The 19,004-nt window shown below is 42.6% G+C and overlaps 1 protein-coding gene across 1 annotated transcript; it reads right to left on the bottom strand.

The window, feature by feature from the left end:
- Positions 1-5,071: 5,071 nt before the first annotated feature.
- Positions 5,072-6,298, bottom strand: LOC106840104 (putative MAGE domain-containing protein MAGEA13P). The gene has a single exon (XM_014855272.3). It carries the CDS (start codon positions 6,296-6,298, stop codon positions 5,072-5,074), a length of 1,227 nt encoding a protein of 408 aa, XP_014710758.1.
- Positions 6,299-19,004: the final 12,706 nt, after the last annotated feature.

Here is a 19,004-nt window from a genome sequence, read left to right as displayed (position 1 = left end):
CTACAGCTGCTCATGTAACTTCAGAATTCCCATGGGAAACTCTCACTGAGAGTGTCATTCTGGACATCTCCTCCCTATGAGCAGACACCGTCTTAGAGGTGGAGATGCTCTCAACAGGATAGTACATGATGCTTTCTGCATCGGACTTCCCGCATCCCCTCGCCTCCATTCAGTTTAACAATGAAGAGCACCATCTCCACAGGTTTCCATCCGCCCTGCAAATGTCTGCACCGTGGGCCAATCTTCTATCCCAGACAGTATCTGGTGGCAGCGTAGACCAGCAGTCATAGCCACAGGGCACCTGCCCTCTACTGTGTCAACAGCTCAGAATCCGCAGAAATCAGCCTGAGCCAGGGACACTAGCTGGAACTATTTCAAGGCACATCCACACCCAGCCCTTTACTTGCACAGTCACTGAGGTGATTATTCCCAGGGCATTGCCCCTCCAATTCCTCCCTCCCTGCAGCTGCACACTCCCTTCCACTGCTCATTAGTGTCCCTGACCTGTCTCAACTGTCAAACATCAGTCCCCAACCCCACTCACTCACGTAGCCCCAGTCTCTATGGAGGGTCCACTGTACACAGAGGGAGCATCCCACCTCCAGCAGACATCAAGACAGCTCCCAGCCCTAGGACACTGGCAAGGGTGCACTGGACCACTAGAGTACTCAAGAGTGTTGCTCACCCAAATAATGCAGGGGAGCAGCTATGCTCTTCCTGATAGGACACAGGGGAGACTCTAAGGGAGGAGGTAGTGTCTCGCATGTCACTGGGCCTCTCTTCCAGTTCGCCTTCTACTCAGACCACACGGAGACTTCCAGCTGGTAATGATGATTCTGAGCTTTCCCAAGCCTATTCATGTAAATTGTCCAGTACCATCCACCCAGTTTCCCCATCATCTCTCCTTCTGGACTCTTCTCATCCCTAAATTGAACTCTGGACTCAGAGCCCTGACTGCCAGCCTGCCTGGGGCTCTCTGGACTTGGTTTTGCATGTGGTCTTTCTCACAGACTCTGGCAATTGCTGTTCTCCAGATGCTCTTAATGCCTTTCCCTGACTGAGGACGTCTTGTCTGGTCCACTTCCCTGGCTCCTGGTCATTCTGGCCAAATCCTTGCTCAAGTAAAGGAGAACTGTCCTGCTGACATTTTAGAATTTTAAATTATGCCCAGAGGAATCTTTTTACTCAGGCCATCGCTGCAGAAACCCAGCTTTTTATGGGTGAGGGAGTAAGTTAATTTGCTTCTTAATCTAGTGAGGAAATGGAAGACACAAATAAAACAATAGTGAGACAATATTTTTTCTCCCATAATTTTGCCCCTAATTTGAAAGATTGATAGTATAAAATGGTTCTGAGCATGTAGGTTATTAAAGTACATTAATTTATGAGAAAACAAATTGTTACAGCATTTTTGGAATAAAGTTTCAGCAATATTTATAAAAACTTAAGATATTCACACCCTTTCCACTTTAATCCAATTTTCCACATTAAAATGTCTTTTTATGAGAAAACACACACATTTGCCTAAGAATTCATGCTTAAAGGTGTAGATTTAAGTTCTATTAATTATACAAAAAATAGGAAACAACTTATGCATTGATCAGGAGAAGAAGTGTTTAATTAATTATGGCATATACATACTTCAGGATTCTAGAGAGTATTTACTAAAGCGAGGTGGATCCATATGTGCTGCCGTGGGAAGATTCTGCATCCATTTTATTAAGCGGCGAAGGCAAATGTCAGAGGAATATGTGCTTCATTACCCATGCATGTTGACAAAACACAATATATTTTTATAGTATATCTATAGAAAAAAGCCTGGAATCAGGTTTAACATAATACACATCAGATTACTAACTGCAGTTACCCCTGAGGAGAGGGCTGCATTTGGGGGGTACTTTGTAAAGGAAAGAATTGTGATTGATCTGTCTTTTCAGAATGTTTTGCAAATAAGTATATATACACAATTACCTTTGTAATTAAAATATTTACATAAGCCTAACAACAGAAATAAGCACTGGGCATTAATCAGTTAAAGCAACTGCTAACTTATGCAACAAACAAATCCTGAAATTTGAATGGCTTAATACAACCAAGTTGTTGTTGTTGTTGTGCACATAAATTCCAATGTGGGTTGGCAGGGATTCTCCACTCTCAGGTGACCCAGGGGCCCAGGCCGCTTCCATCTTGTAGCTCCGCTATCTCAACACAAGGCCTCCATGTTTGCTGCTGAGTGGCAGAGGCGACATGGAAATGGCATACTGGCTCCTGCCCAGCTCCAAGTGGACCGCCCAGGAAGGAGAGAAAGACAAGAAGTGGATGAGCACTTGGAGTCTCTCCCATAAACTGTCACATATAGGTGCTCAATAAAAGCAACTACCATAATTTGTTATGACGACAATCTTCTTCATTTCTTGAAGGAGTTCCTGGGAAGACCAAATTTGCCTGGAAATTCACCAACATTTTCACGAGCCTGCTATGGGATAGGTGCTTTTAAATACAGGATCACATGTAGTTTTCAAAGGATACTGTAAATATTAGCAGGGAGCTCTGCACTTCCCTTTGCAATAGCCTCTATAATCTCAGTAGGCTGAGAATTTTCTCTGTTCTTAAAGGGCATAAAGTCTTAACTTGTGAGTCTTGCTACCCTCCACATGACCAAACATTCTCAAGCACCTGTACAGGTGCTGTTAGGCATACCACAAACCAGGAGTTTCCCGCGGGGCAGATACACAGACAAGAGGCAGTGGAAGGATGATTAATTATTTTTTTCTTATTTAATCAGAGCTAACGTGTCCATTAAGGAACAATGGTTCACCTCCTAGGAGGACTCTAGGGTTTGAGGAATTCAGCCCCTGCAGATGTTCGCTTATACAGAGATTTCCATGGTGTTTCCTCACCTTCCGCTTATGAGGGAGGCTTTAGTTTTTGACCATTTATGTAATCTCATCCATCTGTCGATGTGGCCAGTGGCTTGTTTCAAATTATACATCTTATTAGAATCCTACTGCAAATATCAGTGACTTTTCAAAACCCCTAACTTCAGGGTTATATCCCAAGAACCAGTAGATTATGTGCAAATCAGGCTCTATTCACTAGCTCCTTTGAAAAATAATTTGAGAGTGTGTTGAAGAAGCCAGGAGGGATACCCAGGTGTCGTAAACATTCTCCAAAGTGCGCTTTTACTTCAAAGGGGCTGTTGCTACGGAGGTTCTAGAAAGGAGAATGGAACAGCCAGATGGCTTCTGCAGGGAGTAGGAATGCTCTATGTCAGGGCTGAGGCAGGTGATTTTGGGTTGTTCCACCGGGAGCAGCACACAGTGTCAGACAAAGAGGAAGTGACGAGTTGGTCAGCAGGCCAGGTTCCAGAAGACACACAGGGGAAGACCAGGGGGAGGTCTATAAAGTAGGAAAGTGCTTAGACCAGACAAAAATGCTAGCACCTGGGTAAAGTCAGCTCTCAAGGAACCCTGGAGCTCTGAGAGGACACTAGGTAAATAAAGCCCACAGATGATCCCCAAATCGTGTTTGATTCTCACTGTCACCTTCCTTCATTAGCCCTGCTTTTAGTACCTCGGCCACAGGGCCCTTGTTTTTGTTGCCTGAAAGACGTTATTGAGTACTGAGAGGCGAGATAAACTAAGAGACAGAAGGTCTGCCTTGGGCTGAGAGGAGTGGGAACAGCCTGGGCCTAGGTGAATTCAGATCAGGGATCTAGTGCTAGTCCTGTCACTTATTATACAAGTGATCTTGGGCCAACTGCCAAGTGCTATAAGCCTTAGGTTCTTCGTCTGTGAAGTAGGTTTGATAAGCCCGATCTTGTAGGACTGCTGGAATGTAATGTAATTAAGTAAAGCAACTGGCACAGTGCCTCCTGGCATTTGTTGGATCATTAATGAATGGCAGTAATTTCTAAAACTTTATCACTCTTTCCTCTGGGACTGTGTGTGTGTGTGTATGTGTGTGTGTGCATTCCATGACATCTCAGAGAATATGCAGCATTCTGGGACACAAAACATCAAGTGAGTCAAAAATGCTACTTTGTAGATAACAGTAAATTTTCCCCATTAGTGGATGTATTTTTAATTTGGATATGAGGAAGTCTTCTCCAGCTGAACGCAACTCAAAGCTCCTTGAATCTGAATCAAGGACTAACTCCTTTCCTCCCTCCCAGTGCCCTTCCATTCAAACCACTATTTTCGTTCATTTCATCCTCTTTGAAAATATGCTATTGCTTAGAGTTGGCCAAATTACACTCAAGATAACCTAATTAAAACATCCTTTCAAGGGAGTGGGCTCTGGCTCTGCCAGACTATGGAAAAAGTGCCAGCCTCTGGGCACCACTTCAAAGGATTATCACCCTATCATCAGGAAATCCTTGCAGACAATGTGTATAGAACACTTTACACACTGCATTGAGTGGCATGGGGACAAGACTGCAGGACACTTTCCACACCTGCTCCAGGTGGAGATTTCTCTCTGGTTTACCCACATCCCAAAGGAACTGCTAAAAGAAGTTTCCCATTCTAGGTTTTGCTCTCATCTGTAAGACACACCTATAGGAATAAATGAGCCAGTGAGCCAGGGCTCTCATTTATTAAGATTTAATTTCACATACATTCTTGAATTAGCCAAGCAAATCCAGGCACATAGCTTTAATTTTACAAAACAAAAGACTAAATGGGATATGGGAATCCTGGGATAATCATCTTTCATATTTTTCCCTATTTCTTGATCCCATCTATTTTATTGCTGGGCTCTTTCACATTTTTAAGGAAATTCCTATTCCAATGCCATGCTATCCTGCTTCAGGCCACAAAATAAGATGGAAGGCTTCTGAATTTGTTTTACGGAATGGCAAAATTCTTATTCTTAAATCTGATAAGCAGCAATAAATATGTAACCAATGTCATTAATGCACCTAGACTCTGAAACTAATAATCCTTTTACAAGGAAGAACATTTGAAAAATACCAAAAAGCAAAAAAAGATACAATCTTCAACTCAACCCTCCACTGCTTAGAACCTTAATTGACCTCTTCAAACACAGAGTGGAGAATCTCCCTCAGAATTCACTCAAGGCAGGAGAAGCCGCTAGATGTGACACTGGAACTTTCACTGGCTATAGCAGTAGTACCATCGGTGGTGGCAACTTTGGTCTGGGCTCTCTCTTTCTCATCTCTCAAAGCTTCCTCATACCAGGATGGGAAGGAAGTGGGGTCAGCCCCACTGACCTTGGCGAAAAACTCCAGGACTTTCCTCTTGCTGGTTTCAGCATGGGCCCTTGGACCCCACAGGAATTCGTAGCATGGAGTATCGCTGTTGGGCATCTGCCAGTACTCCAGGTACTTTTCCTGCACTAAATCTTTGGTGATGAGCTTCCTGGGCTCCCCATAGATGAAATCCTTCCTCCCAGCATACACCTCAATCATATTCAGCACCTCCCAGATCCTCTTCTCAGGGCCACGGTTGCCTTCGATGAAGATCACACCCAGGATAAGTATCAGGAGGCCTGTCTTGGGCATGCCCTGGTCATCAGTCAGCATCCCATCATAGGTGAGGTCTAGTGTTTTGATGAGCACATAGGAGTGGCTGGTAGGATCCACTTCCTTCACTTCAATGCCAAAGACAACCTCCATGCACTCACAGACTTTCCTGAAGATTGCAGGGAAGTGGCCCTGGTGCTCTCTGATGATACTCTTCAGCATCTCTGCCTTTGTGACAGGCTCCTTTGTTATATACTTAACACTCAGGAACTGCACCGCTTCAGCCACCTTCTTGTTTAGCTCATCACTGAGCAAGTACTTAGGATCTGTTGGAGACTGAGAAGTGCTCGGACCCTCTTCTCGGCTGCTGGAGCCCTCATTTGATTTGCTCAATGGAGTGGCTTTGATGGCAGTGGGGGAGGAGCAGGTTTTCTGAGAACTCTGGGGAAGACTTGTTGTTCCAGCAGCAGGCACCACCTCTGGGGTGCCCTGGATCAAAGGAGAGACAGAGGAGGAGGCGACCTCCTTCCCCTCAGCTACAGGAACGTCTGCACCCATCAGGCCCTGAACCTCTCTTTGGGCCTGAAGGTCTAGTTCAAGCTTGCAGCACTGATTCTTCTGACCGTGAGGTATGATGACTTGTGTTGGGGGCAGCAGGCAGGAGTGTGGGCAGAAGGTGGGTGATGGGTGCCAATTGGTCTGAGGGAGAGAGGAAGAGTGTGAGAAACTCAACCTTGTCAGTTCTGACAAAGGCCATCTTAACAGGTCTTCCCTTAGATAGTGCTCAAGGGGTCTCCTGTCTTCCTGATTCATCTGTCCCCTAAGAACCTGTTGGAAGACCTGAGAAATTTCCTCAGGGTGTAGCCAGCTGGCACGGCCTGCAGATTCCAGGTCAAACAGTAGGGTGTGTGAGGTTGGCCACTGTGCTGTCCCTTCTGTTCTGGTGTGGGTAGGGGCCCTTGGTAGATATTCAGGGTCCTTACCTTGACTGACTCCTGGCACTGCCTGGGCCTCCTCTGCTCCGCTCACCCAAGGACATATGCCTCAGACCAAGGCCCTCCCTCCCAGGGTTACTTGAGCCCCTGTAAGAGAAGTTGAGGGGGCACCTCAGGCTGCAGACTGCAATTACAATCCTGGCTCTCCCAGTGCTAAGAGGAGGGGGAGGGCCAGACTTTGTTATGTCCCCACTGTCCTGGGGTGGGTGGTCCCCTCACTGCTCACTCAGGTCCTCATCTTTCTCTTGGCAGGACCTGGACTCCACCCCTCTGATGGCTTGAGACAAAAGTCTCAGAACAAGAGCTCACAATCCTGAGACATCTGGCCACACCTCTCTAGGGTCTCCCTAGGGTGAAAGTAAGGGCTGGATGATCTCTGTGGGGATCCCTCTCTCCTAAAATAGGGGATCATCATCAATCTTCATCTTGGGATTCTTCCTTCTATTTGACTTGAGGTCACCCTCCTTAAACCAAGGCCTCACTTTCCTGATACAGCAGAGGAGGAAGTGAGGGGGTGCTGCATTCAACCACCAAGCCCTGGGTCCTATCACGGCTGACAGCAGGGCAGGGAGGGGCTGGGCCCCATCTGTTCTTGAGTAGGGGGTCCACCCCATCCTTAGATTTATCCCTCTGCTGAACTGAGTCCAGCCCCTTGAGACCACCAGGTGGGAGTGAGGGTGTTCTATATCTGGACACCATGCACCAGGGCCTCCCAGGGTAGAAGCAGGGCAGAGAATGGGTCTTATCTCTCCAAGGGCTGGGGGGCCCTCAATCCTTATCCAGGGTCCTCACTTTAACTTCTGGCAGCGCCTGGGGCTGCTCCCTGGGCTGACCAATGTGACTCCCTCTGCTGATGTGAAGTTGCCCTATCAAAACAAGGCCTGCACCTCCCTGAGACCAATGAGACAAAAGTGAGGAGATGCCACATCCAGCCACCCCTGCCTCAGATTCCCCAGGCCAGCAGGGCCTGGACCTAGTATGTTTTGGGGTGGTGTGTACACTTAGTCATCCCTCAGGGTATTCACCTCAGTGCCCAGCACGGGCTGGGACTTCTCCCTCTGGTGACGGGAGTCTGGCTTCCTCAGACAAAGATCCTCACCTCCCTGGGACTCCTCATGCCAACTGGAAATGAGATGAGACTCAGACTGACCTGCCTAGGGACTCCCAAGGCTGATAACAGGGGTTGGGCAGGTTTCTGTGGGAACTTCTTTGTACGGAGTGCGAGTCACGCTCAGCCCTTCAGAAGCTATTCATATTTATTCCTACAGGGTCTGCATTCTTTCCCTTCTTCTGTCCTGAGGATGCATCCCTCATGCCAGGGCACTGTCTCCCAGAGATGCCAGATGAGGAAGTGAGAGAAGCACAGGGGACAGGAGGAGGATGCCTCTGCCTAACAGCCCCAATTGGGGTCTCCCAGGGCTGAGAGAAGGAGCAGGACAGGTCTGGAGACCCCTCGATCTGACTCCTGGTGGGGCTGGGGCTTCTCCCTCCGCGAGCTGAAGTTGCACCCCTCAGACCCAGGCTGTCATCTCACTAAGACTGCCAAGAAGGGAGTGAGGCTGGGCCTCAGCCTACAGGCCTGCCCAGGGTCTACCAAGGATGACGCAGAGGCTGCACAACTCCCTCTGTGTTCTGGCTTGACAGTTACCGTCAGTCCTCCTCAGGGAATTCATATCTATTCCCTATAGGGTCTGAAACCCCTTCTTTTTGATAACTTGAGGATGCTTCCCTCAGGCAAAGTCCCCCATCTCTCCTAGACACCAGGCAAGGAAGTGAGGAGGATGGAGGGGACATCAGTGCCTGACAGCCCTGCCTGGGGCCTCTCAGAGGTTTCTGTGGTGCCCTCTTTATCCTTTCAGCCCTACCTAAAGGTCCTCACCTTTATGCCTGGTAGGGCCTGGGACTCCTCCCTCTGATCACCAGAGGTTGGACCCTTCAGACCAAGGCCCTCACCACCCTAAGACCCCGGATTTGGAAATGGGGGGGGGAAAGGGGGAAGTTCACTGCTTTATCTCCAGAGTCCTCAGGGCTGACCGAAGGGATCAGGGTGAATTTCTGTGGAGATTTCTCTGGGTTCTGTGGAAGGGCATAGCCCTAGTCCTTCCCAAATGATTCATTTTTACTCCCGACAGGGCCTGCAGGGTCTCCCTTCAGCAGACCTGAAAACGCAGCCCTCAAGCCAAGGGTCCCAAGTCCCGGAAACCGCCCACACACAAGTACAGATGACTGGCGGAAGTGCCTCTTCCTAACTGCCCCGCACTGGGCCTCCCAAGGCTGACAGCAGGGATGGGGGTCTGTGGCCCTCTTCTGTCTGGTGAGCTCCCCTCAGCCCTCCATAAGGGTCCTCACCTAACAGCCTGGCAGAGCCTGGGACTCCTATCTCTGAGGACCCGAGGCCGGGCTGCCCCTCAGAAAAAGCCCGCAGGTCTCTCAGACTCCCAAGATGGAGGAGCAGATACAATACATCCGGCTTGCCAGGGGCCTCCCAGGAATGACTGCGGGGGCAGGGTCGGCGGAGAAGGGGCTGGGGCACACTCTGTGGTGAGAGCGCTCCTCAGTCCTTTGGCTCCTCACCTTAATCCCCGGCAGGTCCTGGGACGCCTCCAATTGATGAAGCCTCCGGTCCCTCAGAATCCCAATGTGGAAGTTCGGGATACATCACACCCAGGAACCCTGCCTGGGACCTCCCTCAGGAATGACTGCAGGGGCTCAGCGTGACTGAAGGCCCTTCTACCTGTGGTGAGAGGTCCCCTCACTCCTCCCTCTGGATCCTCACCTTGAAGCTGGGCAGGGCCTGAGACTCCTCTCTCTGCTGACCCAAGTCCAGCTCCCTCAGGGAAGATCTCGCTTCCCTCGGATTCCTGAGGTGGAAGTCAGGATATAACTTGTCGGAGTATCCTGCCTGGCGTTTTCCCAGGGCTGACAGCACAGGCAGAGTGGGTTGCATTCCACTTTACTTGGGATGAGAAAACCCCTCAGTCCTCACCTTGACTTCTGGTACTGCCTGGGCTCCCCCCTCTGTCAACCTGAGGCTTCACCCATCAGATCAAAGCCCCTACCTTACCAAGACTACCAAGATAGGAGTGAGACCGGGCCTCAGCCTGACAGGCTTGTGTGAGGTCTACCAGAAGTGAAAGCAAGGGCAGAGTGGGTTTCTGTGTGGCTCTCTGTGTGTTCTGGGTTGGGGTTTACCCTCAGTCCTCCCCAGGGTATTGTGTTTTCTCCTAACAGGGCCTGCACCCCCTGCCTTCACAAGGTCCATATCTCTGAGATGCCCACCACAGAAATGAAGATGGTGTGGGTAGTGGCGCCTGTTCTTGATAGTCCCGCCTGGGTCCTCCCAGGGCTGAAAGCAGGGGTGCACTTCTGTGAGGCTCCTCTGTCTGGGCTAGGTGGGTGGCTAATTCAGCCCTTCATAACGGTCCTTGCTTTGATGCCTGGTAGGGCTTGGGATTCCTCCCTCTGACTGGAGTCCAGCCCCCTCGGATCAAAGCTCCCACCTCCCTGAAAATGTACCCGGTCTCCTGGTGGAAGTCAAGGTCTGCCACATGTGGCCATCATACCCGAAGGTCTTTCAAGGCTAACAGCTGGGGTAGGATGGACGTGGGGACCAGTCTCTTCTGTGGTAGGAATTCTTCTTAGTCCTCCCTCAGGATCATCACACTGACACCTGGCACTGAGTTGGCCTTCTCCTTTTGTAGCGCTGAGTCCATCCACCTCAAAACAAAAGTGTAAGACAGCAAGTAACCCAAGCTTGTCATCCTGGCATATACAGGTAAGGCAATAAATCTGTAAATAATTTAAGGACAATTGACATATTTCCAATATTCTGAATCAATCAGGAATATTTTATAGTTGCCTCCATAAAGATCTTGAACGTTTTTTGTGAAGCTGTTTCTTAGATAAGTTTTGGATTTTCATGCTGTTGTGAACGGGATATTTTAAAAAATTTCATAACACATTTATTATCCTATACTTTTTCCTAGAGACAAATCAGTAAAAGTTTATATTGTCAAGGAGAGAAAGGGCAATATCCCTTTATAAAATTTAATTTTATTTTACTTCAAGTTTTGTTGAATTATATTTGACAAATAAAAATTGTGTGTACAATGTGATGTTTAGCTATACATATACATTGTGAAATGATTATGATAATCAAGCTAATTAGCATATTCATTACCTCACATACTTACCTTTTTTTTTGCGTATGATGAGAACACATAAGTTCTACCCTCTTAGCAAATTTCAAGTATACTATAGTGTATGATTAACTATAGTCACCATGCTGTGTATCAGATCCCCAGAACTTATCCATCCCTCATAACTGAACCTTTGTACCCTTTGACCACCATCTCCCCATTTCCGCCGCATCTCAGACCCTGGCAACCACCATCTCACTCTGCTTTTATGAATTCAACTTTTTAAGATTCCACATATAAGTGAGATCATGCAGCATTTGTCCTTTCCTGTCTGACTTACTTCATTTAGAATAATAGCTTCCAGGTTCATCAATGTTGTCACAAATAGCAGCATTTCTTTCTTTTTAAAAGTTGAATAATAATATAGTATTCAAGTATATATATATACACACACACACACATTGAGAAATATTATATATATATATATATACACAAACAATGGAAATATATATGTGTGTGTATATATATATATATATATATATATATACTTACATATCACATTTTCTTTATCCATTCATCCGTCAACTGACACTTAGGTTATTTCCATATCTTCGCTATTGTGCATGATGCTGAGATGAATATGGGAGTGCAGATATCTCTTTCAGATACTGATTTCATTTCCTTTGGATGTATACCCAGAAGTGAGATTGCTGGATCATATGGTAGTTCTTTTATAATTTTTTGAAAATCCTCCATACTGTCTTCCATAACAGTTGTACCAATTTACATTCCAACTGAGTACACAAGGGTTCCCTCTTCTCCACATCCTCTCTAAAACTTGTTCTCTCCTGTCTTGATAATAGCCATCTTCACAGGTGTGAGATGATAATCTCATTATGGTTTTCATTTGCATTTCCCTGATGATTAATGATGCTGAGTACCTTCTTTTGAGAAATGTCTATTCTAGTTCTTAGCCCATTTTTTAATTCAAGTTATTTGCTTTTTGCTATTGAGTTGTTTGAGTTCCTTATACATTTTGGATATTCTCCTCTAATCAGATATATGATTTGCAAATATTTTTTCCCATTCTGTAGGTTGCTTTTTCACTCTGTTGATTGTTTCCTTTGGTATGCAGAAGCTTTTTAGTTTGATGCAGTCCCACTTGTTTATTTTTGCTTTTGTTGTCTGTGCTTTTGATGTCATATCCAAAATATCAGTGCCAAGATGAGTGTCTCTGTTTTCTTCTAATAGTTTTAAAATTTCAGGTCTTAAATTTAAGTTTTTAATCTATTTGGAGCTGATTTCTATGTATTGTGTGTGATACAGGTCCAGTTTCAGCCTTCTGTATGTGGATATTTACTTTTCCCAATCATTTATTGAAAAGACTGTCCTTTCCTCATTGTGTGTTCTTGGCACTCTTGTCCAAGATCAGTTGACTATGGATGTGTTGACTTATTTCTGAGCTCTTTATTCTGTTCCATTGGTTTCTATGTCTGTTTTTATGCCAGTACCACACTGTTTGATTACTGTAGCTTTCTGTTTTGAAATCAAGAAGTGTGATGCCTCCAGTTTGTTCTTCTTGCTCAAGTTTGCTTTACCTATTCAGGGTCTTGTGTGGTTCTGTATGAAATTTAGGACTGTTTTTTCCTCTTTCTACAAAGAATGCCGTTGGAATTTTGATAAGGATTGTGTTGAATCTTTAGACCACTTTGGGTAGTAAGGACATTTTAGCAACATTAATTCTTCCATACCATGAACATGGAAGTCTTTCCATTTATCTGTGTGATCTTTAATTTCCTTCACTGATGTTTTTTAATTTTCAGTGTACAAGTCTTTCACCTCTTTGGTTATATTTATTCTTTTATTAAAAAAATATTTTATGGAGGTCACATTGGTTTATAAAATTGTGTAAATTTCAGCTATACATTATTATATTTCAGTTTCTGTATAGACTGCATTGTGTTCACCACCAATAGTCTAGTTTTTATCCATCACCATACATATGTGCCCCTTTATGCCTTTCACATTCCCCCTACTCCCCTCCCCTCTGGTAACCACCAGTCTGTCCTCTGTATCTATATATTCATTTGTTTATCTTTCACATATGAGTGAAATCATATGGTATTTGTCTTCCTCTGTCTGACTTATTTCACTTAGCATAATACCCTCAGGGTGCATCTATGTTGTCACAAATGGCACAATTTCGTCTTTTCTTATAGCTGAGTAGTATTCCATTGTGTGTGTGTATATATATATATATATATATATATATATATATACACACGACATCTTCTTTATCCATTCATCTATTGATGGACACCTGGGTTGATGGGAATGCAAACTTGTGCAAGTGCTATGGAAAACAACATGGAGATTCCTCAAAAAATTAAAAATAGAAACACCATATGATCCATTTATTCCGCTACTGGGTTTTTATCCAAAGAACATGAAATCAGTAATTCAAGAAGTTTATCAATTTTATGGATCTTTCCAAAGAACCAGCTTTGGGTTTCATTGATTTTCTCTATTATTTTCCTATTTTCAACTTCATTGATTTTTACTCTAATCATTTTTCTCTCTGCTTTCTGTAAAATTTTGTTAAGTTGTAGTTTCATTTTCACTTAGATCAAAATTTGTATTTTTAATCTGTCTTTGGGCTTTTTTCTTTGACCCATGAATTATTTAGAAGTGTGTTATTTAATTTCCAAATATTTGTGGGATACTCTACCTTCTTGTTATTGATTTTTCAGTTTAATTCCATTGTGGTTTGTAAACATACTTTGCATGATTTATATTCTTTTAAATTTATTAATGTGTGTAATGCTGTGAATTTGTTCTATTTTGATACATTTTCTATGTCACTTTAGAATAATATGTATTCTGTTGTTGTTGGATAGAGTATTTTATAAATGTCAAGTAGATCAAATTGATTGATAATGCTGTTTAGGTCACCTGTATCCCTACTGATTTTTTGCCTATTTGATCTACCAATTACTGACAGAGTGGTATTGAAGTCTCCAAATATAAGTGTTATTTGTCTATTTCGCCTTCCATCTCTATCAGATTTTGCTTTGCACATTCTGACACTGTTTTTAGTTGCATATAATATTGCTATATCTTCTTGAAGAATTGACTCCTTTTTAATTATGCAATGTCCCTCTGTATCCATGATGATTTCCCTTTTCTAAAGTCTGCTTCTATGAAATTAATATAGCGACAACAGATTTCTTTGTTGTTTTTTTTTTTTTGAGGAAGATTAGCCCTGAGCTAACTGCTGCCAATCCTCCTCTTTTTGCTGAGGAAGACTGGCCCTGAGCTAACATCCATGCCAATCTTCCCCTACTTTATATGTCGGACGCCTACCACAGCATGGCTTGCCAAGTCGTGCCATGTCCACACCCGGGAGCCGAACTGGCAACCCCTGGACTGCTGAAGCAGGACGTGCGCACTTAACCACTGCACCACCTGGCCGGCCCCCAGATTTCTTTTGATTATTGTTAATATGGTACAATTTTTTTCATCACTTTACTTTTAGCATATCTGAATCCTTCTATTTAAAATTAATTTCTTATAGATAAAATATGATTGTATATTGTTTTCTATCACTTTGAGTATCTCTGTTTTTTAATGTGTGTACATGAACCATTCACATTTAAAGTGATTGTTGATATAGTTGGATTAATATTTACCAGATTTATAACTGTTTTCTATTTGTTTCATTTATTCTACATTTCTTTTTCTCTCCTCTTTTTTTGCCTTCTCTGATTTTGATTGAGTAATGTGATTCCATTTCATCTCCTCTCTTAATCTATCAATCTCATAGTCTATCAAATATACTTATTTTTCCAGCTTTAATGAAATATCATGGATGTATAACATTGTGTAAGTTTAAGGTATACAATATAATAATTTGATATATATATATATTGCAAAATGATTACCACAATAAGGTAAGTTTAACACAGCCATCATCTCATATAGTTACAGTTTGTTTTTGTGGTGAGAACTTTTAAAATCTACTCTCTTAGCAACTTTCAAGTATATAATACAGTATTCTTAACTAGAGTTACCATGCTGTGCATTACATCTCCAGAACTTAGTCATCTTATAACTAACTGCAAGTTTGTAACCTTTGACTACCTACACCCATTTCTACCCCCAGTTAGATCAATTAAGAATAAGAAAAATAAATCATTTTATTTCTTCTTCATTTATTCCTTCTCTGATGCTCTTCCTTTTTTATGTACAGCCAAAGTTTTGACCTATATATTTCCTTCTGCATGAAGAACTTCTTTTTAGCATTTCTTACAAGGTGCATCTATGGGCAATGGATTCCCTCAGTTTTTTCTCTTTTTTTTTTTTTGAGGAAGATTAGCTCTGAGCTAACTACTGCCAGTCCTCCTTTTTTTTTCTGAGGAAGCCTGGCCCTGAGCTAACATCTGTGCTCATCTTCCTCTACTTTATATGTGGGATGCCTACGACAGCATGGCATGCCAAGCGGTGCCATGTCTGCACCTGGGATCCAAACCGGCGAACCCCGGGCTGCTGAGAAGTGGAATGTGCGAACTTAACCACTGTGCCACCAGGCCGGCCCTCTCTCAGGTTTTATTTATCTGAGAAAGTCTTTATTTTCTCTTCAGTTCTGAAGAACAATTTTGCTGGATATAGAATTCTAGGTTGATGGATTTTTTTTTTCTTTCAATACTTTAAATATTTCACTTCACCCTTTTTTTTCTGCCTAGTTTCTGATGAGAAGTCCACTGTAATTCTTATATCTGGGTATTAGTTTCCTAGGGCTGCCATAACAAATTACCATAAATTGGCTGTCTTAAAACAGAAATTTATTCTTTCACAATTCTGGAGGACTGAAGTCTGAAATCAAGGTGTTGGCAGGACCACACTCTCTCCCAAGGCTCTAGGGAAGAATCCTTACTTGCTTTCTCCATCTTCTGGTGGCCCCAGACATTCCTTGACTTGGAGCTGCATAATTCTAATCTCTGCCTCCATTTTCTCATGACCTTCTCCCCTGTGTCTCTCCTTTGTGTATTCTGTATCTTTTCTATTCTTATAAGGACATTTGTCATTGGATTTAGGGCCCTTCCAGATAACCCAGGATAATCTCATCTCAAGATTCTTCATGTAATTACATAATGCAAAGAAATGTGTTTTTTTTCCAAGTAAAGTCACATTCACAGCTCCTGGGGGTTAGAATTTATACGTATCTTTTGGGGGACCACAATTCAATCCACTAAAAGCTCTTTTTCTATAGATGAGGTGTTCCCCCTCCCACATCATCATTTATTTAGGTCTTCTTTAGTTTATATCTGCAGTGATTTGTAGTTTCTGGTGTACAGTTTCTCTACTTTTGTCAGATTTATGGCAGTGTGTTTCATATTTTCTGATTTTAAGAAAATCATCAGTATGTATTTTAAAATGAACTGATTTTAATTTCAGTTTCTAGTCATTTATTGCTAGTACGTAAAAATACAATTGAATTTTTGTATATAAATCCTGAATACTGCAACCTTGCTAAACTCAACTATTAATTTTTACAGCATCTTTTTAGATTGATATTTTACATACACTACCTTGCAATTTGCATAAAGGCAGTTTTATGTCTCACTTTCCAATCTGGAAGGCTTTATTTTTTTCTCGTCTTGCACTGGATAGAACCTTCAGTGCAAAGTTGAACAACCCCTTCCCACCTCCAGGTGAGCTCATCAGTTTTAGATTGTAGTTTCCTGGATGTAAACACCCAGAACAACTTTCAGCATGTGAATATCTGCCTCCTCTCCATCTACACTCAAAAATATCTAAATCTGGGTAACACTCTTTCTGAGATGAACATAAATCTCAGATTTAAAACAAAACCATAAGCATTCAAAGAAGACTTAATACTTATCCTTCTCCAACTCTTCCAAAAAATTGAAGAGGAGGGGAGGCTTCCTAACTCATTCTATGAAGCTGACATCATCCTGAAACCAAAACAAGACAAGGACAACACAAAAAAAGAAAATTACAGGCCAATATCACTGATGAACATCCATGCAAAAATCCTCAACAAAATATTAGTAAATCAAATACAACAACACATAAAAAGAGCATACATCATGATCAAGTGGGTTTCATTCCAGGGATGCAGGGATAGTTCACGATCCACAAATCTATCAACCTGACACACCACATTAACAAAATGAAGAATAAAAATCACATGATCATCTCAATGCATTTGAGAAGATACAGCAGAGAATGCATTTGACAAGATACAGCATCCATTTATGATAAAAACTCTAAATAAAATGGGTATAGAAGGAAAATACTTCAACATAATAAAGGTCATATATGACAAACCCACAGCAAATATCATTCTCAATGGAGAAAAACTGAAAGTATCCTTCTAAGAACAGAAACCAGACAAGGATGCCCACTGTCCCCACTCTTATTTAACATAGTATTGGAAGTCCTAGCCAGAGCAATCAGGCAAGAAAAAGAAATAAAAGGGATCCATATTGCCACATTGGAAAAGAAGAAGTGAAACTGTCACTTTTTTCAGGTGACATGATTTTATATCTAGAAAACCCTAAAGAATCCACTAAAAAACTTTTAGAAACAATAAAGGAATACAGTCAAGTCATGGGATGCAAAATCAACGTACAAAAATCAGTTGCATTTTTATCCACTAACAATGAAGTAGCAGAAAGAGAAATTAAGAATACAGTCCCATTTACAATTGCAACATAAAGATTAAAATACCTAGGAATAAACTTAACCAAAGAGCTGAAAGATTTGTACATCAAAAACTATAAAAAATTGTTGAAAGAAATCGAAGAAGACACAAAGAAATGGAAAGATATTCCGTGATCTTGGATTGGGAGAATTAACATCGTTAAAATGTCCGTACTTCCTAAAGCAATCTATAGATTCAACGCAATCCCTATCAAAGTTCCAACAACATTTTTCACAGAAATAGAACAAAGAATCCTAAAGTGTATATGGAACAACAAAAGACACCAAATAGCCAAAGGATTCCTGAGAAAAAAGAACAAAGCTGGAGGTATCACACTCCCTGATTTCAAAATATACTACAAAGCCATAGTAACCAAAACAGCATGGTACTGGCACAAAATCAGAAACACAGGTCAATGGAACAGAATCGAGAGCCCAGAAATAGACCCACACATTTATGGACAGGTAATATTCGACAAGGGAGCCAAGAGCATGCGATGGAGAAAGGAGAGTCTCTTCAATAAATGGTGTTGGGAGAACTGGACAGCCACGTGCAAAAGAATGAAAGGAGACCATTACCTTACACCATCACAAAAATCAACTCAAAATGAATTAAAGACTTGAATGCAAGACCCGAAACCATGAAACCTCTAGAAGAAAACATAGGCAGTATGCTCTTTGACATCAGTCTTAGCAGCATTTTCAAGTACCATGTCTGACTGGGAAAGGGAAACAAAAGAAAAAATGAACAAAGGGGACTACATCAAACTAAAAACCTTCTGCACGGCAAAGGAAACCATCAACAAAACAAAAAGACAACCTAACAATTGGGAGAAGATATTTGCAAACCATGTATCAGATAAGGGGTTAATATCAAAAATATACAAAGAACTCATACAGCTCAACAACCAAAAACCCTATAACCCAATTAAAAAATGGGCAAAAGATCTGAACAGAGACTTCTCCAAAGAAGATATACCAATGGCCAACAGGCATATGAAAAGATGCTCAACATCATTAGCTATCAGGGAAATGCAAATCAAAATTACAATGAGGTATCACCTCACTCCGGTCAGAATGGCTATAATTAACAAGACAGGACCAAATGTTGGAGAGGATGTGGAGAGAAGGGAACCCTCGTACTCTGCTGATGGCAGTGCAAACTGGTGCAGCCACTATGGAAAGCAGTATGGAGTATCCTCAGAAAATTAAGAATAGATCTACCATATGATCCAGCTGTCCCACTGCTGGGTATCTATCCAAAGAACTTGAAGACACAAAGACATAAAGATACTTGCACCCCTATGTTCATTTCAGCATTATACATAATAGCCAAGACTTGGAAGCGACCTAGGTGCCCATAAAGGGACGAATGGATAAAGAAGATGTGGTATTTGTACACGATGAAATACTACTCAGCCATAAGAAATGATGAAATCTGGCCATTTGTGACAACATGGATGGTCCTTGAGGGTATTATGCTGAGTGAAATTAGTCAGAGGGAGAAAGTCAAATACTGTATGATCTCACTCATAAGTAGAAGATAAAAACAATGACAAACAATCACATAGCAATGGAGACTGGATTGGTGGTTACCATGGGGAAGGGGGGTAGGGCAAAAGGGTTGATTAGGCTCACATGTGAGGGGATGGACTATAA

This window comes from Equus asinus, chromosome X (genome assembly GCF_041296235.1).
Source record: "Equus asinus isolate D_3611 breed Donkey chromosome X, EquAss-T2T_v2, whole genome shotgun sequence".
NCBI classification, from domain to species: domain Eukaryota; kingdom Metazoa; phylum Chordata; class Mammalia; order Perissodactyla; family Equidae; genus Equus; species Equus asinus.
Note: the sequence above shows the minus strand (reverse complement) of the source record. Positions and strands in the feature narration are given on the sequence as shown.

Bases quoted from the DNA above. Each gene is read 5' to 3' on its own strand.
- LOC106840104 (XM_014855272.3), bottom strand. From the start codon at position 6,298: ATGAATCAGGAAGACAGGAGACCCCTTGAGCACTATCTAAGGGAAGAC.